A 25,905-nucleotide genomic window follows, 5' to 3' on the forward strand; every position below is an offset into this window, starting at 1 on the left:
TACTCTGAGCTTTATTCTCTCATCCAAGAAATAAATATATTTTGACAATACATACAGTTTTGGGTGTGCAAAGGCAAGAAAACGCTTTGTCCAAGGAAGCATAATCCATAGAATTACAGAGGAAAAGTGGGGTATGCTTAACAGTCATAATGGAACTTTTCACCTCAGGTATTAGAGACATATTGTTCAATGAACATTGGAAAGATGGGAAGAGAAAACATTATCTGATTCATGCTTCCAACGGCAAGTGGCAGATAAGACAGTCATAATAAAACTGTGTAACCCTAAATTTCCCTGATTTGATCATCTTCAGACCAGTCTTCTATTTCTAGAGAGAAAAAAAGTTCAAAATGATAAAAAAAAAACCAAGGAGATACTTATTATTTTTCTTAATAGTATCAATAAATGGGAAAATGTGAAGAAAGGAAATTGTGCAGATGATGAGGAGAGAGAAAAAAATACTCACTCTACAAGGAGAGGAAATAAATTGTGAGAAGACTCAAATATCCTTCAACATCGTGAGGAAGAAATAATATAAGAAGATTGTCATGAAATTATTATGACTAAACACAGGACCTTCATACTATTTCTAATCAAAACTGTCTCCTACTCAGAGTTTTTCTCAGAGCAATTTTAACATCTTTATTTCTCAAGCTGTAGATTAAGGGGTTCATCATGGCAGCCACAATGGTGTAAAAGAGAGAAGAGATTTTTCTGTCATCCAGAGACCCAGCAGAAGATGGCTTCAGATACATGAATGTACATGATCCAAAGAAGAGAGACACTGCAATTACATGGGAACTGCACGTACTGAAGGCTTTGGACCTGCCCTCTCTGGAACTGATGTGAAGAATATTGGACAGGATGAGACCATAAGAGATAAAGATGATTAGATTGGGAACAATGATATTGATGCCTGCCACAATGAAATTTACCATCTCATTGATGTAGGTACTTATGCAGGAGAGATGGAGCAGAGGGAGGAGGTCACAGAAGTAATGGTTGATGGTGTTTGCATCACAGAAGGTCAGTCTCAGCATGCATCCAGTGTGAGCCATGGCACCAGAAAATGCCATCAAGTAGGAAGCAAGCATAAGGCTGGAACACACTTTAGGGGACATGGCAATGTTATACAACAGGGGGTTACAGATGGCCACATAGCGATCATAGGCCATGGATGTCAACACATAGCATTCAGAGATGATGAAAAAACAGAAAAAGTAAAACTGAGTCATGCACCCCATGTAAGAGATAATATTCCCCTTTGATAAGAAACCTGCCAGCATTTTTGGTGTAAATACTGAAGAATAGCAGAGATCTATGGAAGACAGGTTAAAGAGGAAAAAGTACATGGGGGTGTGGAGGTATGAATTTTTCATGATGAGAATTATCAATCCCGAATTTCCCAACACAGTGACCACATACATCATTAGAAAGAGAAAGAACAGTGGGAGTTGGAGATCTGGTTGGTCTGTTAATCCCAACAGAATGAATTCAGTCATGAAAGAGTCATTTCCAGAAGCCATTCTTTTCTAAGGGGAATCTGTGGACACAGAAGAAAAAGGATACATTAGAGATCAACTCAGCTCTTCTCATGGAATCTCATCTTCAAGGGAAAGTGTATACATGGAATACCTGAGACTAGCTCAACCTGGACCTATAGCATCTACCTTTACCATTATCATAATACAGTGAAATGGACCATCCCCTTTTTAGAGCCTCGATAAACTAAAAATAGCAAAGCATCACAGACCTAGCCTACAAAGAGCAGGCCATTGCTGCTATATGCAAACAAAAATGCTGGGAAAAAAAAAAAAAAAAACAAGAAGACGGATGCTAATTAGGAAAAAATTCTTCTACTCTCAACATTTTCTCATTCACTTGAACTCTTCCCTCACAAGTAAAACTGGAGGCAGGGACCCTAAAAATCTGATGCTGAACCAAGGGCACTGTCTAATCCAAGATGAGGGAACCAGAATCTATGAGAAGTTAAGTTACTCCCTCTGTCACAGAGTAAAAGCCACAAGTGTAGGAGACAGAGTCTTATGTATGAAAAGGATACGTGCTGACTGGTAGATCCTTTGACCACTGCTGATGTCTCTGAACATTCTCTGATGCCTCCTCAAGAAGATTGTCCCACCAGCTTCATGAGTCTCAGAACAGCACAAAATGGGAAAGAATGGGTGTTTATGAAGTCAATGGACTTCCATCTCAAAACAAGGAATATAGTATTGTAAACTGAATTCACAAACTCACCCTCCTTATCTCAGAAAACCTCAGGGCCGGCTTCCTGTCCTTGCCCTTTTCTCCTTGGTCCTGGAAAGGTCATTGGAGGTGTGATTCCTTCAATTCAAAAGGCAAGTGTTCCAGACTTATATTCACATATGTCCTGGAAATATTTCTGAACTATTGTAATTTCTAAATTTTTTCAGTCCTTTCAAGTGGCAGAGAAAATTCAGCATTTTTGTTGTCATACTTGCTACTTGATTAGACACAAGATTTAAAGTGTGTGTAATGATGTACTCCACTTGGCTAAAAATAGTGTAGAAGCTTGCTCAGTCTTTCCCCCAGAGAGGAGATTATGTGTATCAAAGGGAATAGGAGATTAAGTATCCCAGATCATGATCTGTCTTCAGTTCCTTATTATTTTACTCATTTTCACTTTACATGAGGGATTGTACATCTTTCAGTGAGGATCCAAAGCACATTCCAATCTCCTCATTACCGTCACCCTGAAGGAAAAGCTACTACTTTGTGTCATTCCTTCCTTATTTCCATTTCCTCAATAGACATATTTTTTTGCAAGGGTCCTACTTTTAGGCGTCTTAATTTCTTTATCTGAAATTCCCCAAATGTTGCATGAGTGATTTCAGTTATTCCTTCTATTGGATATCTATGAAATAATTCGTAATATTGTATATCCCTTCTATAGTTTATCCTTTAAACACTTACTAGAAATTTCTACTGGAAATTTCTACCTGACTCTCCTGCTGGGTCATTTAATGTAACATTTCAGTAATTGAGGTCATCAACTTCCTCTCACGATAGGAAAAAATTGGGGCTAGGAAGCTAGGAAGAGTTGTTGTCTATCTTGTCATCATTCTTCTACTCCTACCAATTATAACTTTTGAGCAAGTTACATAGTCTCTTGATTCAAATTTGTAAAATTCAGATGGTAATACTAACATACATTTCGTTGGGCTTGTGTGTTTATTAAATGAAAAAAAAAAACATAAGTGACAAAGTTAGAACAGTGTCTGGCATAATGGTAAATAGTCAATAAACACAGGCTATCACTCTTCATGTTCTCATTGCCCTAAGTCTCTGTGACCTCTTATTAAATGCAATTCTATACGAACAAACATTTCCTCCATGTGTCTACTATTTTTATCCTTGATCTAAGAACAGTGCAGAATACAGAGAAGGAAGTCAATAAATATTCCTGGAAGTCATGTTGTTTTTGCCTGAGAGCTTCCGGAATACATTCAACATTTCTCTTATGCAAAACCATAGCATAAGACATACATACAACCACAATGACCTCCATTCATGTCCCTCAACCACCACACAACTGCTGCATTTTTATGTTTAAACTGAAATGTAGTGTTGAACTCTAGTGGCTCCAAACTCTTACTCTAGTATTTGCCCACACATTCTCTCTTATTTAGCCATGAACACTGCTGCTAGAATAAGGTCTGAAAGCAAAACTGTCCCTCCCTATTTCAAGAACTTTCAATGGTTCTTTATTACCCACTTGAAAAGTGAAGCTCTGTAATACAAGTTTAATTCTCAAAATTACGATTCAGTCTTGGTTAAAATTAAAGAAGAAACTGAGTCACAATTATCATTGATGAGAATCCATGAAAGTACCACTTTGATTAATTGACATATTTTGCATGCATTCGTTATGATACAAACCTTTAACTTTCTCAAAAAAGGAAAGCTGGGGAATGTTTACCTTTCAGAAACCACTCAATGTGTTTGGGTGTGAAAATAGTCCTATATGAGTCTATATTTACACACACTACTTATACTTAACGCAAGCAGGAGGAAGAATATCATTCTTTAATAAAGGAGGGTTCTCTGATTTGTAGAAAAGCATCAGACTCTTCAAAAAAAAAAAAGTCTTCAAACTGCTCCAAAAAAGTGCCTCTACCACAAAAGAATGATGTGTGCTACCACAATTATGGGATTTAGGACTGGGGGCATGCAAGTCCTAAAAGATAGAGATGGAACACACTGCTAGGAACTGAATTTCTGATTAACCAAAATTAAGATTATGCTATTTGAAACTTTAATTTTAGGTTCCTTTGAAACTTCTTCTTAGCTCTCTATCTCTTGTTTAGAACCTTCTCTAAATATTGTGTAATATTTGAAACTATTAGTCTATCTAAATTAGGTAAGAAAAGGTATACACTAATGCAGCATTCTGGAAAAGAACCCAAGGTAATGAAAAATTGCTAATTATATGAATTGAGATTAGAAATCCCTCATGGAAACTTCACAAACACCTATAACATTAAAAAGCAGACACCAGATTATCTTCCTGTGTATCCTCATACCAGGTCAGGCTCTCCATCTCAAACAAAGTCCGATTATACACAATAAAGATTCCAGGGGAGATTATGATGTAGTGAAGTCTGACTAACCTGATTATGTTTCTGAGAACTTAAGTAAAGACAAAAAAGCAGAAAAAGGACCTGCCCAGCGATGATTTATGTGGTTGCTGCTCAATTTTTATGCTCTGTTCAGAACCAGGTTGCCTTTCATTTCATCAAAGAGTACCATACCTGGACACTTCTGAACAGATCAAAGAAACAGAAATAAGACTCAGTACCATGTCCCAGCAAATCCCACAAGGTAACAGTACATGTGTTATGTGAAAATAAGAGTAGAAATCTGGGGTTTACACTATTTCTTCCTAGTTCAGTCTTGGGAGACTGTACATCTCTATGTATTTGTCCATGTCTTCCAGGTTTTCATTATTACCATTGTACAATTGCTCATAGTTGGCTCTTATGATCTTTTTTATTACAGTGGTGGCCACTGTAATGTTTCCTTTTTAACTTTTACCTCATTTCTTGGGCCATCTCTCCTTTGTCTTGATGAGTCTGGCTAAAAGGTTATTGATTTTATTTATATTTTCAAAGAACAAGCACTTAGTCTCATTGTAGGCACTCCAGTAAGAGGATCATTTTCTGTTAAGTGTGCAGACTTGAAGCTTTCACAACAACTTAGATAAAGCTCTGTCCCAGCTCATGAGCACTTAAGAAACCCAGGGCTTACCAAGTTGACTCCCAGCTGTGATACCTTCAGTAGGACCATGGTTTCCCTCAAAACCTGTCAGTGCCATTGATGCAACTCAAAAAAGCAAAAACTACTAAGAACAACTATGCTGTACATTTAAAATACTCTGATTTGTTTCCTCTCCTAGGTAAAAAATAAACAAGCAAACAAAAAACACATAGTTCTATTGCTAACTAAAGAGTAATTAAGGTGTTTAACAATCAGAAAGTTTGCCTATTTTATTTTACTTTTATAGCTGCACCCATGGGCCAGGGATTGAATCTAAACTACAGCCACAACCCATGCCACTGCAGCAATGTTGAATTATTTAACCCCCGAGCCAGTCCAGAGATCAAACCACAGCTCCACAGAGCCCTGAGCTGCTGGAATCAGATTTTAACCTATTTCACCATAGCATAAACTCCCAATATTGCCTATTTTATATTTTTATTTAGTATTTATATAACTACCTTAAATTATTACAAATTGTATCTAACTTATTTTTCAAATAAGTCAAAGATAGCAATGATTAATTTTTCAAAAAACTTTATTAGAATAGAGTGTACTTACAATGTTGTGACAGTTTTCAGTGTACAATAAAATGAATCAGTAATACATATACATTTATCCATTCTTTTTCAGATTTTTTCCCATATACGTTATTACAGAATATTGAATAGATTTCCCTGTGTGAAACAGCAGCTCCTTGTTAGTTATCTACTTTATATATAGTAGTGTGGATATGTTAATCCCAATCTCCTAATTTAGCCCTCCACCCTCCACATTTCCCCTCTGATAACCATAAATTTTATTTTTAAGTCTGAAAGTCTGTTTCTGTTTTGTAAATCATTTTTCTGTATCATTTTAAATTATATTTTGTCTTAAAGTGGTATCATATGATATTTATCTTACTCTATCTCACTTATTTCACTTTCTATGATAATCTCTAGGTCCACCCATGTTTCTGCAAGTGGCATGATCTCATTATTTTTGATGACATAATAATATTTCATTGTTTACATGTACCACATCTTCTTTATCCATTCTTCTGTCAATGGAAATTTAGGTTGCTTGTAAGTCTTGGCTACTTTGAAGATTCTGCAATGAACATTGGGGTGATTGTATCATTTAAAATTATGGTTTTCTCCAAATAGATGCACAGGAGTGAAATTGATAGACTTGATAGACCATATGATAGTTCTATATTTATGTTTTTAGGAACCTCCGTACTGTTCACCATAGTGGTTGTACCAATTTACATTCCCACCAACAGTGTTGTTTCTCCACCCTCTCTAGCATTTATTGTTTGTAGACTTTTTGATGATGACTATTCTGTGTGGTCATTATGCAAGTAGTTTTATCAAAGATTTATGAGCAATGAATTCTGTTTAAAGTATTCTACAAAACAGGAAATGATTTCATATTAAAACGTGGTTCCTAAGTCTCATAACCACTCCCCACATAGGGATATCTAATTCATTGACCATATGCTTCCTTCAGTCTGGACATAATAACATGTTTCTTAGCATATTTATCTCTCATGCCTTGTTTTCTTAAGAATAAACACATTCCAAATTCAGTTTTTTAATTTTTCAGAAATAGTAATTTCCCTATTTGAGCCAACTGTCTCTATGATATACAAGCCCAAAAGGTCTTCTTTTTCTGAGAGAAAAAAAAAAGTAAACTATTTTCCTAAAAAAAAAAATACTCAGTCCAAGAGAAATTAATATATCATTCTGTTTTTGTCTTTTTAGGGCTGCACCCACAGCATGTGAAAGTTCCCAGGCTAGGGGTCTAATCAGAGCTGTAGCCTCTGGCCTACACCACAGAAACACGAGATCCGAGCTGCGTCTGCGACCTACACCACAGCCCATGGCTACACCATATCCTTGACCTGCTGAGCGAGGCCAGGGATGGAATCAACAATCTCATGGTTCCTAGCTGGATTCATTTCCACTGCACCACAACGGGAACTCCAATATATCATTCTTGAATAAAGAAAAGTTAACTTTCAATCAGTAAAGTTTGGTCATAGTCAATGCTTACTACAACAGAATAAAAGAATCAGGATGGTAAAAGTTTACCGAAGAGTAACAGAATTGAAACCACAATGTTAAGAATTTAGTTTGTATTTTTTCTTTATAAAGCTGTGTGATTTTTTGTAAATCCTTAACCTCTCTTGGCTTCACTTTCCCTTCCATGACAAATATATATTTTGATGGTTTGCTATGTGTCAATTTGACTTATAAATGTAAAGATTAAAACTCTTTGCCAAAATAAGCTTGAGCTAAATGTTTACAGATACAAAATGGTCTTATTAACCATCTTATTTGATAGTCTTAATGAAACTTCAATCTCTGGTATTGACAGAAGATATATTCTTGCCAGTTGGAAGATAGAAAGATGAGTAGAAACAGAGCATCCCAATCAACCCTCTTACAGTAGCTGACAGATTAAAAACACCCCTAGTCAGGAGTTCCCTTCATGGAATCAGCAGTTAAGGAACCCGACTAGGATCCATGAGGATGCAGTCTGGATCCCTGACCTCGCTCAGTGGGCTAAGGATCCAGCATTACTGTGAGCTGTGGTATAGACTGCAGACATGGCTTGGATCCTGTCTTGCTGTGGGTATGGTATAGGCCAGAAGCTGTAGCTTTGATTCAACCCCTAGCCCAAGAACTTTCATATGCCACAGGTGCGGCTCTGAAAAGAAAAAAAAAAAACACACCTAGTGATGAGTGGTCACTCTAGTGTTACCTAATTCCATGATTTGGAGACTATTTCTCATTTTTTCAGAGGAAAAAATAATTTCAAAATAATAATGAAAACAAATAGTATGTTTACCATTTAATGTTGTTACCAAGCAGGAAAAAGGTAAAAATAATATTGCGAAAATTGTGAGGAAAAAAAGAACACTTAGATATAAAGATAAAAATAAATTATTCAGAAAGGCTCAAATTTCTTTAAGATATTAGGGAAAAAACACATTGGGAAAAATATAGAAGGCTGTCACTAAAATAAACACACAGAATCTCACTATCCTATAACTCATGCAAACATATATATGATTTCAAATCAAATATGTCTCCCACTCAGGATTTCTCTCATAGCAAGTTTAACATCTTTGTTCCTCAAGCTGTAAATAGAGGGGTTGAGCAAAGGAAATGTATTAGTATAAAAGACAGAAGAGGTTTTTTCCTCCTCCATAGACCCAGCAGAAGATGGTTTGAGATACACAAATGCACCTGATCCAAAAAACAGAGACACAGCAATTATGTGGGAACTGCAGGTACTGAAGGCTTTAAACCTGCCTTTCCTGGATCTGATGAAGGATGCTAGAGAGGATGAGACCGTAAAAGACAGAGATAGTGAGACTGGGAACAATAATGTTGATGCCTACCACAATGAAAACTTCCAGCTCACTGATGTAGGTACTTCTGTAGGAGAGCTGGAGCAGAGGAGGGATGTCACAGAAGTAATGGTTGATGGTGTCTGCATCACAGAAGGTCAGTTTCAGCATGCACCCAGTATGAGCTGTGGCACCAGAAAATGCCATCAGGTAAGAAGCAAGCATAAGGCTGGACACATTTTAGGGGACATAGCAATGTTATACAACAGTGGGTTACAGATGGCCACATAGCAATCATAGGCCATTGATGTCAACATACAGCATTCAGAAATGATGAAAAAAAACTGGAAAAGTAAAGTTGGATTATGCATCCAATGTAAAGGATAATATTTTTCTTTGATATGAAGTTAATCAGCATTTTGGGTGTAAACACAGAAGAATAACAGATACCTATGAAAGACAAGTTGAGAAGGAAAAATTCCCTAGTGGTGTGTAGGTGTGAATTCAGCCCAATTAAGATTATCAATTTCATATTGCCCATCACAGTGACCATATACATTGCTAAGAATAGGACGAACAGGGGGAGCTGGATCTGGTTGGTCTGTTAATCCCAAGAGAATGAATTCAGTCATGAAAGAGCCATTTCCAGGAGCCATTCTTCTCTAAGGGAATCTATGACAATAGGAGAAATTACATGTTTTCACAAAATATCTCCTCTCAAAAGGATGGTGTTTGGGCTGGGAATATCTGAGAGTAACCCTGCCTGGACTCATGGAATTGGGTTACCATTTTCATGAAACTGAGCAACATGGACTTTGCTTATTAGGGTCTTTGTAAGCGAAGTAGAAAAGAGCACCAAAACTTAAGACTACAGGGGGAAGGGAACTGCTACCCTGCGAAAATTTGGCTAATCAGCTAAAAAACAAGAACAACAAAAACAATAAGAGAGAAGAAATGTGGACCAGGATAATGCTTCATCCTGGATCATGCTTCATGCATCTCAACATTTCTTCATCATTTGAACCCTCCCCTCACTAGTAACATTGTAGGCTGAGACCCTACCAACTTGGCACTGGCCTCTAATACAGCTTAGACCTACTAAGGGGAGAAATAAGATGACTGTTTCTTAACTAAATCTAAATGGCCAGAGTCTGGGACAGGTTACCTTACTGCTCCACATCACAGAGGAAAAAGCCTTAACTGTAGATGAGTGAGATTTCCACTCTTGAAGAGGGAACTTACTGGCTGATATAATGCATCCTTTGAGCTCCCTAATACCATCAAACATTCACAGATAGCCTCCTTCAAAGGATTGTTCTGTCTATTTTACTTGAGTCTCAGGATACTAAAATGGAAAAGAAATTGTCACATCTTAGATCCTTGGACTCCCACATCAAAAAATGACATGAATGTAAGCGGAATTCAGAATCTCACCCCCCTTCTTCTAGAAAACCCTGGTGTTTCCTTATTATTCATTTTACCCAGTTGTCTTAGGAGGGCAATTTCAGGATCTGAAGCTTGAGTCCTTTTTTTATATAATGTTTTTTATTTTTTCCATGATATCTGATTTACATTGTTCTGTCAATTTTCTACTGTACAGCATGGTGACACAGTTACACATACAAGTATACATTCTTTTTTCTCACACAATCAGGCTCCATCATAAGTGACTGCATATAGTTCCAAGTGCTACAGAGCAGGATCTCACTGTTTATCCATTCTGAAGGCAACAGTCTTCAACTATTAAACTCAAGTTCACAATCCACTCCACTACCTCCCCCTCCCCCTTGGCAACCACAAGTCTATTCTCCAAGTCCACGATTTTCTTTTCTGTGGAAAGGTTCATTTGTGCCCTATATTAGATTCCAGATATAAGTGATACCATATGGTATTTGTCCTTCTCTTTCTGACTTACTTTACTCACTATGAGAGTCTCCAGTTCCATCCATGTTGCTGCAAATGGAATTATTTTGTTCTTTTTATGGCTGAGTAGTATTCCATTGTGTATATATACCACATCTTCCTAATCCAGTCATCTGTCAATGGACATTCGGGATGTTTCCATGTCTTGGCTATTGTGAATAGTGCTGCAATAAACATGCAGGTGCATGTGTCTTTTTCAAGGAAAGTTTTGTCCGGATATATGTGCAAAAGAGGGATTGCTGGATCATATGGTAGTATCATGCACAGTTTTCTAAGGTACCTCTATACTGTTCTCCACCACGGTTGTACCAGCTTACATTCCCAACAGTGCAAGAGGGTTCCCTTTTCTCCACACCCGCTCCAGCATTTATTATTTGTGCACTTATTAATGATGGCCATTCTGACTGGTGTAAGGTGGTATATCATGGTAGTTTTGATTTGCATTTCTCTGATAATCAGTGATGTTGAGCATTTTTTTCATGTGCTTGTTGGCCATCTGTGTATCTTCTTTGGAGAAATGTCTATTCAGGTCTTTTGCCCATTTTTCTGTTGGGTTGTTGGCTTTTTTGCTGTTGAGTTGTATAAGTTGCTTGTATACTCTAGAGATTAAGCCCTTGTTAGTTGTATCATTTGAAATTATTCTCTCACATTCTTTAAGTTGTCTTTTTGTTTTCTTTTTGGTTTCCTTTGCCCTGCAAAAGCTTTGTCAGTTTGATTAGGTCCCATTGGTTTATTTTTGCTTTGATTTCTGTTGCTTTGGGAGACTGACCTGAGAAAACATTTGAAAGGCTGATGTCAAAGAATGTTTTGCCTATGTTCTCTTCTAGGAGTTTGATGGTGTCTTGTCTTACATTTAAGTCATTAAGCCATTTTGAGTTTATTTTCATGTATAGCATGAGGGTGTGTTCTAGGTTCGTTTATTTGCACACACCTGTCCGGGTTTCCCAGCAATACTTGCTGAAAAGACTGTCTTTTTCCCATTTTGTGTTCTTGCCTCCTTTGTTGAATATTAATTGATCATACATGTCCAGGCTTATTTCTGGGTTCTCTATTCTCTTCCATTGGTCTGTCTGTCTGTTTTGGTACAGTCATCAAGACAAATACCACACTGTCTTGATGACTGTGGTTTTGTAATATTGCCTGAAGTCTGGGAGAGTTATGCCTCCTCCTTGGTTTTTGTTCCTCAGAATTGCTTTGGCAATTCTGGGTCTTTTGTTCTTCCATATAAGTTTTTGGATTGTTGGTTCTAGTTGTGTGAAAAATGTCATGGGTCATTTGATAGCAATTGCATTGAATCTGTAGATTGCTTTGGGTAGTATGGCCATTTTTACAATACTAATTTTCCCAATACAGAAACATGGAATATCTTTCTATTACTTTACATCTTCTTTAATTTCCTTGATTAATATTTTATAGTTCTCATCATATAAGTCCTTTACCTCCTTGGTCAGGTGTATTCCCAGATATTTGATTTTCTGTGGTACAGTTTTAAAAGGTATTGCATTTTTGCATTCCTTTTCTAATATTTCATTGTTAGTATACAGAAATGCAACTGAGTTCTGAATGTTAATTTTATATCCCACTTTGCTGAATTTGTTGATCAATTCAAGCAGTTTTGGGGTTGAGACCTTATGGTTTTATAAAATATAAATATAAAATCTGCATACAATGACAATTATATCTCTTCTCTTCCTATTTGGATATCTTTTTATTTCTTTGGTTTGTCTGATTGCTGTGGCTAGGACTTCCAATACTAAGTTGAGCAAGAGTGGTGAGAGTGGGCATCCTTGTCTTGTTCCAGATTTTAGTGGGAAGGCTTTCAATTTTTCTCCGTTGAATATTATATTTGCTGTGGGTTTGTCAAATGGTTTTGATTATGTTAAGGAATGTTCCCTTTATACCCACTTTGGTAAGAGTTTTGATCATGAATGGATGCTGGACTTTGTCAAATGCTTTTTCTGCATCTACTGAGATGATTGTATGGTTTTTTAATTTTCTTTTGTTAATGTGGTGTTTGATGTTGATTGATTTGCATATGCTGAACCATCCTTGTGAACCTGGGATGAATCCCAACTGGTTATATGATCTTTTTGATATGATGTTGGATTCTCCTAAGCTAAAATTTTGTTGAGAATTTTTGTGTCTATATTCATCAAAGATATTGGCCTATATTTTTCCTTTTTGGTGGTATCTTTGTCTGGTTTTGGAATAAAGGTGATCTTCAACCTTTTGAAAAGTTTAAGGAGTATGGGCACCAGATCCTCTTTGTATGTTTGGTATAATTTGCCTGTGAAGCCGTCTGGTCCTGGACTGTTATTTGTAGGGAGTGTTTTTATGACATATTCAGTTTCATTTCTAGTGATCGGTCTGTTCAGTTGATCTATTTCTTCTTGATTCAGTTTTGGTAGGCTGTAAGTCTCTAGAAAGTTGTCCATTTCATCTAGGTTGTCAAATTTGTTGGCATACAATTGTTCATAGTATTCTCTCATGGTTTTTTGTATTTCTGTAGTATCTGCTGAGACTTCTCTTTTTTCATGCATTATTTTGATTATATGGGGTTTTTCTCTCCCCTTCTTGGTGAGTCTAGCCAGAGGTTTGTCAATTTTGTTTACCTTTTCAAAGAACCAGCTCTTGGTTTTATTAACTTTGTCTGTTGTTTTTTTAATCTCTATTTTACTGTTTTCCTCTTTGATCTTTATGATTTCCTTCCTTCTGCTGACTTTAGGTTTTTCTTGTTCTTCTTTTTCTAATTCACTTAGGTGGTGGGTTAAGTTGTCGATGTGAGATTTTTCTTCTTTTTTGAGAAAGGCCTCTATTGCTATGAACTTCCCTCTGAGCACTGCTTCAGCAGCATCCCAGAGATTTTGAGTGGTTGTGTCTTCATTATCACTTGTCTTGAGGTATTTTTCAATTTCGTTCTTGATTTCCTCATTGACCCACTGGTTTTTTAGTAGCATGTGGTTTAGTCTCCAGGTAGTGGTGTTTTCTCATTTCTTTCCCTATGGTTGATTTCTAGTTTCATGCCACTGTGGTCAGAGAAGATAGCTGACATAATTTCTACACCCTTAAATTTGTTAAGGTTAGCTTTGTGCCCCAGTATGTGATTGATGCTTGAGAATGTTCCGTGTGCACTTGAGAAGAATGTATATTCTGATTTTTTGGGATGAAATGTCCTGAAAATGTCAATAAAGTCTAACTTTTCTATTGTGTCCTTTAGGATCTCGATTGCCTTACTGATTTTCTGTCTAGAGGATATGTCCATTGATGTGAGTGGGGTGTTAAAATCTACTATAATTGTATTCTCATCAATGTCTCCCTTTATGTCTGTTAGTATTTCTTGCAGGTATCTAGGTGCTCCCATATTAAGGGAATATATATTGACGACTGTAATATCCTCTTCTTGAATGGATCCTTTAACCATTAAATAGTGTCCTTCATTGTCTTTTTTGATGGCCTTTGTTTTAAAGTCTATTTTGTCTGATATGAGGGTTGTAACTCCTGCTTTCCTGTCTTGTCCATTGACAAGAAATATCTTTTCCCATCCTCTCACTTTCAATCTATGTCCTTTGCCCTAAGGTGAGTCTCTTGTAGACAGCAGATTGAAGGTTTTTTTTTTATCCAACCTGCCACTCTGTCTCTTTTGATTGGAGCATTCAGTCCATTAACATTACTGATAAATATGTATTTATTGCCACTTTAAATCTTGTTTTCCAGTTGATTCTATGATTTTCTTTTCTTCCTTTCTTTTTTTTGGATGGTTTCCATTTATTTTATGCTTGAATACTTTTCAGTTTTTGTGAATGTAATGTTTGGTTTTGATTTGTGGTTGCCCTGTTTTTTAAGTATGTTAACCCATTCCTATATCTGCTTGCTTTAGCCAGACAGTCATATAAGCTCAAACCCATCATATAAACAAAAAAAAGAATTCATATTTTCTTTCCTTCTCCACCCTATATTATTTTTATGCCTTTAAAAAAAATTTTTTTTAACATCTTCATGTTTAGATCTGTATGCTGGCTTATTTAAGTGATTGCTTTCCAATTGTGGTTTCTTCCATTCTATTTCTTCTTACTTTTTTTTTAGACAAGTATTTGTTTCAAGTATTTGTTTTAGAATGCGTTTCATATTGCTGTACTCTTTTAGCTTTTGCTTGTTGGAGGAATTCTTTATTTCCTCTTCTATTTTGAATGATATTCTTGCTGGACAGAGTATTCTTGGCTGCAATTTTTTTCCTTTCAGCACTTTAAATATATCTTTCCACTCCCTTCTGGCCTGTAGTGTTTCTGTAGAGAAATTAGCTGATAGCCTTATGAGGGTTCCCTTATAATTAATGCTTTGTGTTTCTCTTGCTGCCTTTAGGATCCTATCTTTAACTTTTGCCATTTTTATTACATATGTCTTGGTGTTGGGCTGTTTGGCTTCAACTTTTTTGGGGCCCTGTGTGCTTCTTGTATCTTGATATCACTTTCCTTCAGATTTGGAAAGTTTCAGCCATAATTTCTTCAAATATATTTTCAATCCCCTTTTTCTTTTTCTTCTCCTTCTGGAATTCCTATTATGCATAGATTGGCCTGCTTTATATTATCCCATAGATGACTTATATTGCTTTCATGGTTTTTGATTTGGTTTTCTGTTTGCTGTCTTGATTGAGTGATTTCCATTATTCTATCTTCCACATTACTGATTTATTCCTCTGCATTATTCATTCTGCTCTTTATTGCCTTTAGCTCAGTTTGCATCTCTGCAAATGAATTTTCTAGTTTTTGTTGGCTCCTCTTTATATTTTCTAGTTCCTTTCTAAGAGAATCTGCATTACTGTTCGTATCGTCTCTTAATTCCTTGATATTCAGCCTTAATTCCTTAAGTATTCTCACTACCTCCCTTTTGAACTCCATGTCTCTGACTGCAGAGGTCTGTTTCATTGTTGACTGCTTTAGGTGAATTTTCCTATTCCTTTAACTGGGAATGGTTTCTAAACATCCTCATCTTGCTTATGTTTTTCTTTTTTTGTGAGTTTTGGGAAGCCAAACTGAGGTCTGGTTATACCCCTTTGTAAACAGACAGCAAATATTCAAACTCCTGTACCAAAAATAAATAGTATCTCCAGAGAACTCCTTTGTATTTTTGGGGGGGGGTTAATATTTATTTTTGGTGTGGGAGTTTGAATATTTGCTGTCTCTTTCTTCGATGTAACCAGGCTGTTATCCCCAGGATGCTCAGTGTGTTTTCAGGGAGAAGGAGGCAATGGGTAGGGACAGCAGTCAGTGCCTGGTAGTTGGGCTCTCAACAGCAGCAAGGACCTGCAGGAAGGTGGCACAGGCTACTCCTAGTTGCAGGGCCCTGGGAAGTGGTAATGAGTTCTAGGAAGATCTACAAGGTGACCAGAGCATTTGGCAGTGGCAGCAGCAGGGTGTGGTTTTCTCAAGGGAGTGAGAGCAACAGCTTGTGTTCAACTGTGATGCCCTCCTCTGAGGTGACTGGAACCGCAGGCGGTGCCTGCTCAGGGACCCCCTAGCGGTAGCGGGCCACAAATGCCTCTGGAGTCAGTGATAACTGCAATGGTTTGCCCACACCACCTGCAGACCATGCATGAAGCAACCCGTCTCACTTAACCCACTTAGGAGGTGCTGCACAGGCTGCTCCTAGTTGCAGGATCCTGAAAAATGACAGAGATCAGGCATATGGATACTGCCTGGAGCATTCACCAGTAGCAGCAACAGGGCCGGTGTGTTCCCAGAGGTGTGAGAGAACCAACAGGTGGTGTTGGGTCACAGTGCCCTCCTCTGTGGTGCCCCTGAGGTGACTGAGACTACAAGTGGTATCTATTCACAGATCCCTAGTGGTGGCGAGCCACTCCCACCTTTGCAGCCAGAGATAACTGTGGTGATCTGCCCCTGCCTCCTATAGACCATGCAAGAAGCACATTGTCCTGCTTAGACCACAGGAGGTGCTGCACAAGCTGCTCCTAGTTGCAGGTTCCTGGGAAGGCACAGTCATCAATCATCTGGGCACTGCCCAGAGTATTTGGCAGTGGCAGCAGCAGGGCGGGTGTGTTCCCAGGGGAGCGAGAGCAGCAACAGGTGGTATTCTGTGTGATGTCCTTCTCTATGGTTCCCCCTGGGGTGGTTGCGGCTGCCAGTGATTTTTGTTCAGGTATCCCCAGTGGCTGTGGGCCACGCCCCCATCTGGAGTCAGGGATAACCGAGGTGGTTTGCCCCTGCCACCTGTAGACACCGCAAGAATCACCCTTTCCCACTTAGTCCAAGCAGGAGGTGCTGCAACAGCTGCTCCTAGTTGTAGGGTCTTGGGAAGGGACAGTGCCTAAGTTTCTGGGCACTGCCCAGAGCGTTTGGCAGTGGCAGCTGCAAGGCGGGTGTGTTCCCAGGGGAGTGAGAGCAATAGCATATGGTGCTTGGCAGGCACCACATGGCACTTAGCCCTCTAATGCCCTTGGCTCACACAAGAGGAGCCTGGCCACTGGCAGCCAGCACAAGAAGCACCCAAACCCATAAAACACCAAGAGGCTTCTCGCCACACGCAACCCGTGCCAGAGCCGCAGGGTCTCCCTTTGACTAGCAGGTGGCTTCTCGCTGCATGCAGCCTGCACCAGAGCCACCCAGTCAGAGTCGCCCCGCCCTGTGAGAACCCAGAGGCAAGCACACGAGTGCTCAGGTGCAGGGAATTTCCTATGGCGGTCTGTCCCTCCTCTTCTTGCCCTCCCTAACAATGGTGTCTTGCCTCTCCTGCAGGTATGGACCTTCTCCTGGGTTCCCACTCCCCAGCCCTTAGGGTACCTCTCCCCGCCTGTGGCGCACTGCCCCTTAGCCCCTTAGGCTGTCTCCACACCGCCAACCCCAGCCCTCTGCTGGGGATGGACCTCTGGAGCCTGAGTCTCAGCACCTAGCCCCTACCGAAGCATCTCAGGCTGTGGTGTCTGGGCCAGTGATTCAGATGATCCACAAAGCTCTCACTCTGCTTTGCAGTTCTCCGTCCAGCTGCTGCTCTTTTCTTGGCCACTTTGAGGTCCCTCTGACTCGGCTGATCTTTCTGTCAGTTAAGTGGCTTCCTAGGATGTGAGTTCCTTTTCTCCTTCACATCTCCCTCTCAGGAATGCTAGTCCTGTCCTGATTCCTTTTCTCTCTCTCTTTTTCTCTTTTGTTCTACCCAGTTAGGTCAAGAGTTTCTTGCCCTTTTTGGAGGTTCAAGTTCTTTTGCCAGCATTCAGTTGATGTTCTGTGCGAGTTGTTCTACATGTAAATGTGTTTTTTTGATGTGTTTATGGGAGAAAGTGAGCATGACCTCTTACTCCTCTGCCACCTTGCTCCGCCTTCCTCCAATAAAATATTTTTAAATGACAAAAGTAATATGTTAAATTATTTCTTAAAATCAAAACTGTTGGGAGGGTGAGAATATTACATACATACTACTGTAAAAAATAGATAATTAATGCAAACCTACTGTATACCACAGGAAAATCTACACAAGTTTGTAATAAACTATATGGGAGAAAAGAATGGATATATTTATATTAAGACTGATTATCTTTGCTGTACACCTGAAACTAATGCAACACTGTACATCAACTATATTTCAATGAAGTCAAATTAAGAAAACTACAGCTCCAATAAGGGTATCTGAGTATACAAACAATTAAAAAAATATATGAGGCTGTGTGCTGGGTTTAAACATGTATAACCAGGTGCACTATATGTGAATTGTGACATCCATAACAAAGCATGGAGGGGAATAAAAGCATAGCGTTTTGTTAGGAATTGAAGTTATAAGCTTTTGTTTAAAGAAATACACTCTTACAACTATAAGGTATTCTATGTAAGCCCCATGATGACCAAAAAGAAGATATCTATACAAGGTATACAAAAGAAAAAAAGCAATTTACCAAAGTATATCAACACAAAAATCATGAAACACAAAGGAAAATATCGAGAGGGAAAGAGAGACAAGAAAGAGAATAACAAGAAAAAGATGAAACAATTTACAAAATTTTGCAATAGTAAATCCTTCCCAATAAATAATTACTTTAAATGTCAACAGAGTAAACTCACTCATTAAAAGACAAAGTGTTAGTGAATGGATTATTAAAAAAGATACATATATATACTGTCTATGGTAAATTGGTACAACCACTATGGAAAACACTATGGAGGTTCCTCAGAAAACTAAATATAGAACTACCATATGACTCAAATTTGATTTAAGACCACACATACCCCAAAAGTAAAAGTGTAGAAAAAAAGTATTTCACGCAAAAATCAACCAAAAGAGATCAGGGATGGCTTGATGTATGTCAGACAAAGCATACTTAAGTCAAAAACTATCATAAGAGACAAAAAGGACATTACCTAATTATAACAGTGAAAAGATGAATTCTATGTGAAAATGACATATATAAATATACTTGCAGTCATATTTAAAACACTTAAGTGTATAAAGCAAACACTGACAGGACTAAAAGGAGAAAGATACAATAGTAGCAAGAGACTTCAATACCCCACTGTCAATAATGAACAAATGTACTAGACTCAATATCAACTAAGAATGGAAGTGAAAATATTATAAAATAAACAGACCCGACAGATATGCAGAAAATTCCATTCAATGGCAACAGAATTCAAACTCCTCTCTAGCCCATAACGAACTTTCTCTAGGATAGATCACATGTGAGGTCACAAAACACATCTTAACAAATTTACGAAGGTTGAAATCCTACCAAATATCTTCTCTGAGCACAGATGAATAAAATTAAAAATCAATAGCGGTAAGAAAACAGGAAAATCCACAATGAAGTGGAAAATAAACAATACACTTCAAAAAATACTGGGTTAAATATAAATCAAAAGGAAAATTTAAAAAGAGAAAATCCTGTAATGATAAACACCTACAGTTTTTTTTAAAAGCATAGACTCAAATCAACAACCTATCATTTAGACCTTGAAGAAATAGAAAAAAGAATAACTGAGGTCCAAAATGAACAGAAGGTAGGTAATAATAAAGATTAGAGTAAAAATTTATCAAAAAGAGAATAGAAAATAATAGTAAAAATCAATGAAACTAGTGAGCTTTTTTAAAGATAAAATTGACATGCCCTTATCAAGTCTAAATAAGAAAAAGGAGAGAAGACTGAAGTAAACAAAATCAGCAGTGAGCATGGGGACAATACTATACTATAAGTAAAAAGTACTATAAGATTTTATGAACATCTATATACACAAAAAGGTGGATAAGGCAGAAGAAACAAGTTTCCCATCCTTCAAAACAAGTGGCCATGATTGAGAGACAGCCTCTCCTTTGCTCAAATCTTTCCATAATTTGATTTCTAAACAGATCGAAAGAATATAAATCTTTGATCTAAAGGCAATGAAAAACTGCATTTCTGGACAAAAGAACTTAAAAATGTGTACTAGCAAATCCTACAATGGGACAATATATATATTATTTAAAGAGAAGTCTACTAATCTGAGCTTTACATCATTTAAGGTATTAACTGTGCTAACAATGACCCACTTGAAGGAAAAAATGTCCCAAGATTTCCTAATATATAAACTCTACATAATCTAGAACATAATTCTTTTTTTTTTTAATCTTTTTAGGGCTGCACTCATAGCATGTAGAGGTTCCTGAGCTAGAGGCTGAATGAGAGCTATATAGCTACTGGCCATAGACACAGCCACAGCAATGAGGGATCTGAGCCAAATCTGTGATCTACACCACAGCTCATGGCAATGCCGGATCCCTGACCAACTGAGCGAGGCCACCGATCCAACCCATATCCTCATGGATACTGGTCAGGTTCATTTCTGCTATACCACAATGGGAACTCCCTAGAACATAACACTTAATAATGGAAAAAAGAAACAACACTTAATAAGGGAAAAAAAAACCTTACAATTTCAACTGTCCTAAAATAAGAATTTTCTTCCATATCAAAACTATAACAGTGTGAAAAATTAATCTGTTTTAATTTTCCCTATGAATTAAGGCATACAGCTATGTAGTCTGTGTAGGTCCCTATCAATAAAGAGAATCACTCTCGATTCCAAATTGTTTTAGATGTAATCTAAGTAAATAGCTCCCTCTAGGGGGACTTTTGTTTTAGACAGCATTTGAACTAAATTAAAATAAAAAAATAAAAACTCAAGAAGGCTTTAAGAATATTTTTAAAAATCAAGTTAAGATCCCTGAGACATAGTGCTCACTCCAGCAGCACATATACTAAAACTGGAACAATACAGAGAAGACTTGCATGGCCCCTGAACAAGAATGACACACAAATTCATGAAGTGTTGCATATTTTTTAATGTGAGAAAAAGAATGTATGTATATGGGTCACTTTGCTGCACAGCAGCAACTGACAGAACACTGTAAATCAACTATAGATAAAAAATTTAAAAAACAATTAAAAAATATCCCTGATACACACACACACACACACACACACACACACACACACATGGATATTAGTCTTTTTTTTAACAGCAAAAGGAATAAATTTTAATGTGGTGGGAAAAAAATTGGAAAAATTGCAAATTGGAAAAATTGGATAATTATTTTGCATTCTCCTAATATATGACAGAAGAAAAAAAAGCAGTCCCATAAAATTTAAAATAGTTAAACTGGACATTATCAAAATTTTAAAAATCTCTGAGAAAAATAATATTGAAAGAATGAAATAATACAAACATATGTAATAATGAATGTAAATCTAGAACATTAAAGAATATTTAAAACACAAAAATAAGTAAACAATAAAGCTGTCCACCCACAGTCACGGTGGTCTAAAGCCATTTCATTCTAAAGAATGAAATAATCCAAACACAGGAGGAATATATTTGCAAATCATGGATGTAACAATGTCAAGAGGCTCGGGGCATTTATAAAATCTTAGATTTCTATGAATATGATAAAAATCATGTTTTTTAATTAAGACTTTGCTAAGAGGTGATCTTTAAACTACAAAAAGGGGAGTTCCCGTCATGGCTCAGTGGTTAACGAATCCGACTAGAAACCATGAGGTTGCGGGTTTGGTCCCTGGCCTTGCTCAGTGGGTTAACGATCCGGCGTTGCCGTGAGCTGTGGTGTAGGTTGCAGAAGCGGCTCGAATCCCGCGTTGCTGTGGCTCTGGCATAGGCTGGCAGCTACAGCTCTAATTCGACCCCTAGCCTGGGAACCTCTATATGCCGCGAGAGCAGCCCAAAGAAATAGCAAAAAGACAAAAAATAAAATTAAAAAAAAATAAACTACAAAAAGGAATCCAAACAGCACCCTTTGCTTTTGATGTAATAACAGGTAGTATCATATAAATTATTTAATTTTGAGCTTCAGGGACTCAGGGGCTTGATATAGAGGGAGCCACAACACAAGTTGAAACCTTTAGGAAAGAAACGAAATTATTTATACAAGAAAAAGGATGCTTTAACCCAGGTTGCCTTCGTGTCTTGAAGAAAATGTTCTGCTAAAATTTCACTTTAGAGATTGCACATTCCTTCAAGGAAAATGAGTTAGAAAATTTCTCTTCTCTCTTCCATCTCCTAGTGCTTACTTGACTTTTAGGTACAATCACTAGCACATAACTATTGACTAATCTGAAAGACCTCTCAAAAAATGCATTACATGCAGACACATAAATTTCTGTACATACGTAATTTTCCCATGATAACCTACACAATTGTATCACAAATAGTAATTAATATTCTTTTTAGCAAATTGTTTTGTTTTCCATTTTTCTTGGCACCCCCTTTCCTGTTTAGCTTCTTTCCTTTCCATCCATAACCCAAAATTATTCACAAGTTTTACTTAAGCACCATCACATATTTTTCTACTTGCTCACAGAACCAAAATTTTATAAGGGTTTATGACAAAGTACATATTTTTGATCTCTTGATTTTGTCATTTTATAATACTTTATTAAAATCTCTTCAATATTCTCTGTGTAGATATATAATAACTTACCTAATAACTGCATCTTGATAAACTTCACTATTTTTCCAGGTTTTTTTTAACTAAAATAAGCAATGCCAAAATAATCATTATCCATGCAGTAATCCATAGACCGGTACTTTTCTTTTTTTTTTTTTTTTTTTGGCAAGTGGAAACATCTGCAGCATGCAAAAGTTCCCGGGCCAGAGACTGTGAGTGTGCCACAGCAGTATTAGAGCCACAGAAGTGATAACACCAGATCCTTAAAATGTTGAGCTAACAGGGAACCCCAAAGGACCAGCATTCTTAGTTCAATGAAATAATTTCCTAAAATATTATCTTTCAGTTTAATAACAAATAGTTATCCAAAAGGCTACAATAATTAATATCTTTGCAGGTAATGTATGAAACTACCTTTGCTTCTCCCAGCATTTATGCCAACAAAAATGGTATTGGTGTTTTAGAAATGCGACAGTCTGAAAGATGTAAAGTGATATACATATATAACTGTTACTTTATTTTTTCTTTTATTTATTTTTTAACTCAAAGAATTTCATTATATTTATAATTGTAACAATGATCACTGCAACCCAATTTTATACTATTTCCATCCCAAATAACTGTTACTTTAACTTGCATTCCCCTAACTATTACTGAGCTAGAGTATCTTTTCATGAATTTGTAAAGTTCCTGAATTTGTTTTTCTGTAGCATTCCTGTTTAAATCATTTCCCTATTTTGTGTGCGATTACTTTCTTACTTCTTGTCTAGTTGTTGAACACAATGGATATCAATCCAATATTTGTCACACACATGTAAACTATATTTTTTCCCAATCTATAGTGATTCCATTGATATGCTTAAGGAATCTTTGGTCAAATGAAAGCTCTAAAATTTTATACAGACAAACATATACATTATACACACACACACAAAAAAAAAATGTTATGTGTATAGTATATACAGCTACCGATCATATCATAGCTATGATACTACCACTTTGACTTGAGAAACCATTATCTCTTACATGCATCACTACAGTCTCCCAATCTTCTCCATTATTCATCCATTGCCTTCTACAGTTTACTGCCAACTCATTAACATAGATAATCTTTCCAAAACATGTCATTGTTTTTAGTTTCCTGTACTCCATCTCACTCACAGAAAAAGCTGCAGTTTTACAATGGCCTACAAGGTCCAACATCATCTTGCCTCTTGTTACATCTCTGTCCTCCTCCCCTTTGATGCTCTCCTTCACTCCTCTCATTCCACTGTTTTTCAAGCATGCCAAAAGTATCACCTTAGGTGTTTTGCTTTGACCATTACTCATCAAAAGCATATTTTCCCATATTTCTACTTAAAATGTCTTCTCAATGAATTAGTATCAATGTCCAACTATCTTTGTTACAGCCATATTTAATGTACTCTTGACACAGAGGTTGCTTCTCTTTGGATTGCTTCTCCTTCTTTGATGCCAAAGAACTGGGGCAGGGTTACTATGAGGCTTAAAATACAAGTTTAGTTTAGTTAACCCCAAAACAGTCTATTGGAAAACTTGCTTGGATATACTATTTAGGGAGTGATGTCACTAACAGGGCAATGCACATTGTTTCTGACTTCACTCCCCATCACAAGAAGAACTAACAAATATTCGTGGACTAGACACCACTGCGAAAATTTTTTGACACAAGGGTGAATCTTAAGCAATCCCTTGCACCATAGAAACTGAAATGGACTGCATTAGAAGGAAAAAAGGCATCGCTACATGCTGATCACATTCCCCTTACCCCTACCTCCCCATCTCAAAAGCTGGCAAAGCACTGAACAAAGACGGCTAGGGTTCTCCAGTTAGGAAAAGAAAACCTAGGTTGGACCTCCAGTTCCCCCAGCACTGTGGGTCATTTCTTAGGAGATCCATTCTGATTTCACTTCATGGAGATCACAGGGGACTCTATGGGCTTCAGCAAGTGGGAATGAGATTGTAGGAGGGAGGGAGTTTCATTTTTTGCATGTGGCTGTCCAGTCTTCCCAAAGCCAATATTAAAAAGATTATCTTTCTCTGTGGTATATAGTTAGATCCTTCATCCTATATTAATTGACTATAAACGGGGGGTTTATGGCCTCTCCACTCTGTTTCAGTGATCTATGTGACTATTTCTATGTCAATACTATACTGTTTTGATTACTTTGTAATATACTTTAAAATCAGGACACATAATTCCTTCAGCTTTGATTTTCTTCCTTAAGATTGCTGTGGCATGAGAGGTCTTTTCCGGTTTCTTTCAAGTTGTAGCATTGTTCAAGTTTTGGGTAAAATGCCTTGATAAAAATTGTACTGCATCTTTAGATGGCTTTGGGTGGTATGTACATCTTAGCAAGATTAATTCTTCCAATCCATTTATTTGTGGCTTCTTCAATTTCTTTCACCAGTATCTTGTAGTTTTCAACTAGAGATCTTTCCCCTTCTCAATTAATTCATTCCTAGGTATTTTATACTTTTTCAATGCAATTGTAAATTAGGTAGTTTTCTTATCTTTCTGAAAGTTCATTGTTAATGCATAGAAGCACAATAAAATTTTATTGATTTTTTTATTACTCAATGACTTTATTACATTTATAGTTGTACAATGATCACCACAATCCAATTTTATAGGATTTCCATCCCACAACCCCACTGCATCCCCCCACACCCCGAACTGTCTTCTTTGGAAACCATAAGTTTTTCAAAGTCTGAGTCAGTATCTGTTCTGCAAAGAAGTTCATTCTGTCCTTTTTTCAGATTCCACATGTCAATAAAAGCATTTGATGTTGGTGTCTCATTGTACGGCTGACTTCACTTAGCATGATAATTTCTAGGTCCATCCATGTTGCTAAAAATCTGGTATTTCATTGCTTTTGATGGCTGAGGAATACCCCATTGTGCATATGTGCCACATCTTCTTGATCCACTCCTCTGTAGAGGGACATTTAGGTTGTTTCCATGTCCTGGCTATTTAAAACAGTGCTGCAATGAACATTAGAGTACCTGTGTCTTTGTGAGTCATGGTTTTCTCTGGATAGATGCCCAGGAGTGGGACTGCTGGATCCAATGGTAGTTCTATGTTTAGATTTCTGAGGAATCTCCATACTGTTTTCCACAGTGGTTGCACCAATTTACACTCCCACCAACAGTGTCATAGGATTCCTTTTTCTCCACACCCTCTCCAGCACTTATTATTTGTAGATTTTTTGATGATGGCCATTCTGGCTGGTGTAAGGTGGTACCTCATCGTGGTTTTGACTTGCAGTTCTCTAATAAGGAGAGATGTTGAAAATCTTTTCACGTGGCTTTTGGCCATCCATATGTCTTCTTTGGAGAATTCTCTGTTTAGATCTTCTGCCCATTTTTTGATGGGGGTGTTTGTTTTTTGGGTA

General features: G+C 37.3%; 1 protein-coding gene, 1 non-coding gene and 1 pseudogene across 2 annotated transcripts; 1 reads left to right on the forward strand and 2 right to left on the reverse strand.

Moving 5' to 3' along the window:
* Positions 1-593: 593 nt before the first annotated feature.
* On the reverse strand, positions 594-3,547 carry LOC110262287 (olfactory receptor 8B3-like). Its single transcript, XM_021102693.2, has 2 exons — positions 3,536-3,547; positions 594-1,532 (listed from the first exon to the last, which is right to left on the reverse strand). Exons 1-2 carry the CDS (start codon positions 3,545-3,547, stop codon positions 594-596), a joined length of 951 nt encoding a protein of 316 aa, XP_020958352.2.
* Positions 3,548-8,361: 4,814 nt separating this feature from the next.
* On the reverse strand, positions 8,362-9,291 carry LOC100520581 (olfactory receptor 8B3-like; annotated as a pseudogene).
* An 11,473-nt stretch (positions 9,292-20,764) lies between these two features.
* Positions 20,765-20,871, forward strand: LOC146399910 (U6 spliceosomal RNA). The gene has a single exon (XR_014816982.1). It is a non-coding gene; the product is annotated as a U6 spliceosomal RNA (small nuclear RNA).
* The last annotated feature ends 5,034 nt before the right edge of the window (positions 20,872-25,905 follow it).

The sequence above is a fragment of the Sus scrofa genome, chromosome 9, assembly GCF_054392235.1.
Source record: "Sus scrofa isolate SSC_HxYL_T2T_F1_AM1 chromosome 9, Sscrofa_HxYL_maternal_Yorkshire_Landrace_v2.0, whole genome shotgun sequence".
In the NCBI taxonomy this organism is placed as follows: Eukaryota; Metazoa; Chordata; class Mammalia; order Artiodactyla; family Suidae; genus Sus; species Sus scrofa.